The sequence below is a fragment of the Miscanthus floridulus genome, chromosome 18, assembly GCF_019320115.1.
Source record: "Miscanthus floridulus cultivar M001 chromosome 18, ASM1932011v1, whole genome shotgun sequence".
Lineage (NCBI taxonomy): Eukaryota > Viridiplantae > Streptophyta > Magnoliopsida > Poales > Poaceae > Miscanthus > Miscanthus floridulus.
In genome coordinates this window covers 46,153,090-46,158,497 of record NC_089597.1, presented here as the reverse complement: position 1 = coordinate 46,158,497, position 5,408 = coordinate 46,153,090, and the positions used below count along the sequence as shown (strand labels likewise).

General features: G+C 57.5%; 1 protein-coding gene across 1 annotated transcript; it reads left to right on the top strand.

Annotated features, from left to right (window-relative positions):
* Window positions 1-3,365: 3,365 nt before the first annotated feature.
* Window positions 3,366-5,052, top strand: LOC136522057 (7-deoxyloganetin glucosyltransferase-like). The gene has a single exon (XM_066515845.1). The coding sequence runs from the start codon at window positions 3,550-3,552 to the stop codon at window positions 4,975-4,977; it is 1,428 nt and encodes a 475-aa protein (XP_066371942.1). The 5' UTR covers window positions 3,366-3,549; the 3' UTR covers window positions 4,978-5,052.
* The last annotated feature ends 356 nt before the right edge of the window (window positions 5,053-5,408 follow it).

The following is a 5,408-nucleotide window of genomic DNA, read 5'->3' as shown; positions in this document are numbered from 1 at the left end:
GGAAACCCACGTGGTTTGACCCACGTCTGTGCCCAAGCAACAAGCGACAGCCACTGGCCTCGACATGCAAACACCTCTATCTGCTTTTAAAACATCCAGATAAAACATTTGCAACATACGTCTGAAACAAATAAAACACTTGAAACATACGCTTAAACACATGCATGTCTAGGCATAGTAACATATGCAACATCCATATCTACTTTTGCAACGTCCAGATAAAACACCTGCAACATAAGTATGAAACATACGAAACACTCGAAACATATGCTTGAAACATGCGGGTAGAGCCATAGCAACATATGCAACATCCAGATGGAACACTTGAAACATACGTCTGAAACAGCTGAAATACTTGAAACATAGGCTTGCAACATACGTATATTGTTATTGCAACATATGCAACATCCCAGATCTACTTTTGAAACATCCAGATAAAACACTTGAAACATAAATTTAAAACGCCTGAAACACTTGAAAACGGCATCGCCGACGACCATAGCCTACCTGGTGGGGAACTGCTGGTAGCCAGTAAGCTCGGGTCTCCACGGTGGGAGGAAAGACACGGCACGATGGAGGTAGGCACGGCGCAGCCCGGCTCGATGACGAGCGCCTGGCCTAGGTGGGAGCGCAGGGCAGCGTGTGACGGGGTGCCTCTCGAGCAGCTCGGCCTCGGCGCTCGGTGTGGCAACGCTTGCGCTCAAAGTCGTTGCATCGCTGCCTCGGGGTTCACGGGATGAGCGGATAAGGAGTGCACTTTTTTTTTGGAAGATGGAGCGGGGGGGGGGGGGGGGGGGGGGGCGTTCGGGCGCGGGTCCGGGGACGGACACCCGTGCATTATCATTATGGAAAAAAATTAGTTGCCGCTTTTTTGTTTATATAGTCACGCACTGCCGTCAACGACGTAGTGCGCAGTATCAAGGCACTCACAATGCAAGAAACCCTGTTAGTTTCTATAGCATTGGACACCGTATAAAAAAAAACTATCCTTTCCATTGCAAGGTTTTTCTACTGGAGTCAAGATAGAAATCTGCCCAATCATTCAGCGTGTGACTTTCTCCCATCTCTAGACCCTCTGCGCGTGTGGCTTTTCTTTCTTTTCTCCCGTCCTCTGCCGCCGGCATCCAGGCAGTAGTCGACGAAGCAGCGGTCGCCAGTGGATGGTGGCTAACCGTGATCGTGCAGATTTACAAGGTGTCGAGGGCGATGAGGTGGGCGTCCAGGAGGACGAGGCGGCTGCCCGGTCGTGACTATGGCGCCGGCGGGCTCAGGATGGACGCCCATGGCAGCCTGCTGCCGCAGCGTGTCAGGGCGTGGCTGGGTTGGACGACTTCCCGGGGCTCCTATCTGACAGCCAGCTCCCATAGCTGCGCCGCTATAGGCTTCGTGCACGGGGCTCTCGCCACAAGCAGCGGATGGCGCGGGGAAATGCCTATTATCAAAAAAAAAAAAAAAAAAACTATCCTTTCCATTGTAAGGTTTTTAATTTTAATATTTTTTTAAACTAATTTTAAATCTAACATTGTCTGTTTTTATTTTTAAATCTAATATTTTTGGCCGCGTTTATTGTCATAGCACGACGAAATACCTGTGCCGTGCCATATATGGTGACGCGATAGAAGGGCTGATGTGGCGACGACCAAAGCGTTGATAGGTGACATGGCCGGGTCTACCGTGCCATCCGTCATGGCGCGACAGAGAAGAACAGAGAGCGGCCGATGGGATCACTGCGACCGGCCAGCACATCTTGTACGAGTAGAACGCTGCATTAACCGCCGTCTCCGATGGGACTGTTCAGCAGGAAAAACACACAGCGTTGCGTGGTGTCGCGTCCATTGTCTACAGTGGGCATCGGTCTACGGAGCTGTCCCGTCGCGTCGGTCGGACAGCCCCACGTTCCCAGCTTCCCCAGGAAAAGCAAAGCTCACGGGCTACGGTCTACGGAGCTGTCCCGTCGCACGACTATCAACTTGCCATGCCATTTCGGCTCCCTCCTCGTCGACGTCGTGAACGAATATATACTATACTAATAAAGCGGGTCAGTCTGCCACAGATACTATTCGTTAAAGGGTTTTTTATAGTAAAACCTCCGTTTATCAATAAGTCATTCCGGATTTGAATAGATTTATAAAAATAGCATTAATGTTTATATCTTTAAATAGTCGATTATAGAAAAATATATTCCATAACTAATTTGATGATGCTTGGCAAGGGCGAGCCGACCAGCGAGGCTCCGCGGCGGCCGCGCGATCAGTGGCGGCGCACGAAGTCCCACAGCGGGCCCGGCGAAGCTTCATGGCGGCCGCGCTTGGCAGCGGCGAGCGAGGCTCCACGGCGACGCGCGGGCACACGAGATCCGCAGGTGGCGATGGAAACCATGAATTCCTTCCCAACGTCGTGCCCGTCGCATGGTGGCTAACCCGTGATCGTGCAGATTGACAAGGTGTCGAGGGCGATGAGGTGGGCGTCCAGGAGGACGAGGCGGCTGCCCGGTCGTGACTACGGCGCCGGCGGGCTCAGGATGGACGCTCATGGCAGCCTGCTGCCGCAGCGTGTCAGGGCGTGGCTGGGTTCGACGACTTCCCGGGGCTCCTATCTGACAGCCAGCTCCCATAGCTGCGCCGCTATAGGCTTCGTGCACGTGGCTCTCGTCACCTTGACGGCATGGCAGCAGCAATTTCCTAGCGGCAGCGCTGGGCAGCAGCAATTTCCCGGGGCTCTCTCGTGAACGGGGCGCAGTAAGTCCAGGGTGCGACGGCCCCGGCGATGGCTCCGGCGAGGCTTCCTGGCGGCCACGCTGGGCAGCAGCGAGCTGGCGTGCGAGGCTCCGCGGCGGCCGCGCGAGCTGTGGCCGCGCACAAGGTCCCGCGGCAAGTCCGGCGAGGCTACGCGGTGGCCGCGTTTGGCAACGGCGAGCCGACCAGCGAGGCTCCGCGGCGGCCGTGCGAGCTGTGGAGGCGCACGAGGTCCCGCGGCAAGCTCGGCGAGGCTACGCGGTGGCCGCGCTTGGCAACGGCGAGCCGACCAGCGAGGCTCCGCGGCGGCCGCGCGATCTGTGGCGGCGCACGAAGTCCCGCAGCGGGCCCGGCGAAGCTTCATGGCGGCCGCGCTTGGCAGCGGCGAGCGAGGCTCCACGGCGACGCGCGGGCACACGAGATCCGCAGGTGGCGATGGAAACCATGAATTCCTTCCCAACGTCGTGGGAGATGGTTTCTACCGATTTCGGAACGCGTGAGAAACCGAGTCTAACTTAGACGTCGTTTCTTTGTTTTTGGCTCTCTCTCTTATTAGCAAATTGTTTACGTGGTTGGACAATTAATGCATATAAAAACTACGCTCAACGTCTCACTCTCACTGATCGCGTCGCATCGATAGAGAAGTTTGTTTTCTTTTGTTTTTTCGACGCTATAAATAGGTCACTTTCCAAGCTGCCGGCCACACACAAATTCACCTGGAACCGGAGGTGCCGCACGATCGTGGGGTCACTGACGCCGGCGGAGGGCGCACGCCGTGTGAGTGCCGTTCCCGACGCAGGGCCACATCACGCCCATGCTCAAGCTGGCCAAGCTCCACCACGCGCGGGGCTTCCACGTCACCTTCGTCAACACCGAGTTCAACCACCGGCGCCTGCTCCACACGCGCGGGCCCAAGGCGCTCGACGGCGTGCCGGGCTTCCGCTTCGACGCCATCCCCAACGGCCTCCCGCCCTCCGACGCCGACGCCACGCAGGACATCCCCGCGCTCTGCAACGCCACCATGACCAAGTGCCTCCCGCACCTCCTCTCCCTCCTCGCCAGGATCAACGGCGGCGACGGCACCGAGTCTGAGTCTCCGCCGGTCACCTGCCTCGTCGTGGACGCCATCATGTCGTTCGGCTTCGACGCCGGCAGGGAGATCGGCGTGCCCGTCGTCGCGTTCCTGACCATCGGCGCCTGCGGGTACATGGGCATCCGCAACTTCCGCAACCTCATCGACCTGGGCCTCGTGCCGTTCAAGCACGAGGCGGACCTCGCGGACGACGTCCGCGGCGGCGGCCACCTCGCCACCGTGGTGACCGGCGCATACGGCATGTGCGACGGCGTGCAGCTGCGCGGCTTCCCCAGCTTCGTCCGCACCACGGACAGCGGCGACGTCATGCTCAACTTCCTCCTGCACGAGTCCGAGCGGATATTGCTCGTCCCGGACGCCGTCGTCATCAACACCTTCGAGGACCTTGAGGGCACCACGTTGGAAGCCATGCGGGGCGTCCTCCCGCCGGTGTACCACGTCGGCCCGCTCCTCCTCCGCGAGCGCCACGAGATCCCCGCAGGCAGCCCGCTCGCGGGCCTCGGCTGCAACCTCTGGAAGGAGCAGGAAGGCGTCCTCGAGTGGCTCGCCGGTCGCGCGCCGCGGTCCGTGGTGTACGTGAACTACGGCAGCATCACGGTGATGACCAACTCGCAGCTGCTCGAGTTCGCCTGGGGCCTGGCCGACAGCGGCTACCCGTTCGTGTGGAACATCCGTCCGGACCTAGTCAGGGGCGACTCCGCCGTGCTTCCGCCGGAGTTCGCGTCCGCCGTCGAGAGCCGCGCGCTGCTGACCACGTGGTGCGCGCAGGAGGCGGTGCTCCAGCACGAGGCAGTCGGGGTGTTCCTCACCCACTCCGGCTGGAACTCGACGCTGGAGAGCCTCTGCGCAGGGGTGCCGATGCTCAGCTGGCCGTTCTTCGCGGAGCAGCAGACCAACTGCCGGTACAAGCGCACGGAGTGGGGAATCGGGATGGAGATCGGCGGTGAGGTGCAGCGCGACGAGGTGGCGGCCATCTTAAAGGAGGCCATGCACGGGGAGAAGGGGCGGGAGATGCGCCGGCGTGCGGAGGATTGGAAGGAGAAGGCCGCAAAGGTGGCGCTGCCGGGTGGGCCTGCCGAGGCAAACCTCGACGCGGTCATCCATACGGTGCTACTCTCCAAGAACCAATCAAAAAATGTCGATACGTGATTATTATTGTTATTAAAATTACAAGTTTGTGAATGTAAATAAAGGCAAAGACTGAATGAATAAAAGATACAAGCAATGAATGAGGGTATCGATTGATGTGTGTTCAAATAAACAAGTTTTTTTTAGCAAAGTTCAAATAAACAAGTGAATATTCAATATCTAAGCCAGTCCAGCGTATTGTTGGCAAAAAGACCCGTGGCCTGGCCCATGGCACGGGGTTTTGGCCCGGCCTAGGCACAATATGACCCTGGTTGACATTGATCGTTTGATCTGGTAACCTGTAATCACTTTCTAAATTTCACCGTACAAACTTTTAATTTGCACGTGTTGCAGGCTGCATTTCAGAACCAAATTAAATTTTCTTGTTCCATTGCGGTGAATGCTTTTTCGGTAAGTTGGTTAAGCCGCTGTGGTAAAGTGACGATGCCATT

Coding starts and splice junctions, on each gene's coding strand:
- LOC136522057 (XM_066515845.1), top strand. CDS start 3,550: ATGCTCAAGCTGGCCAAGCTCCACCACGCGCGGGGCTTCCACGTCACC.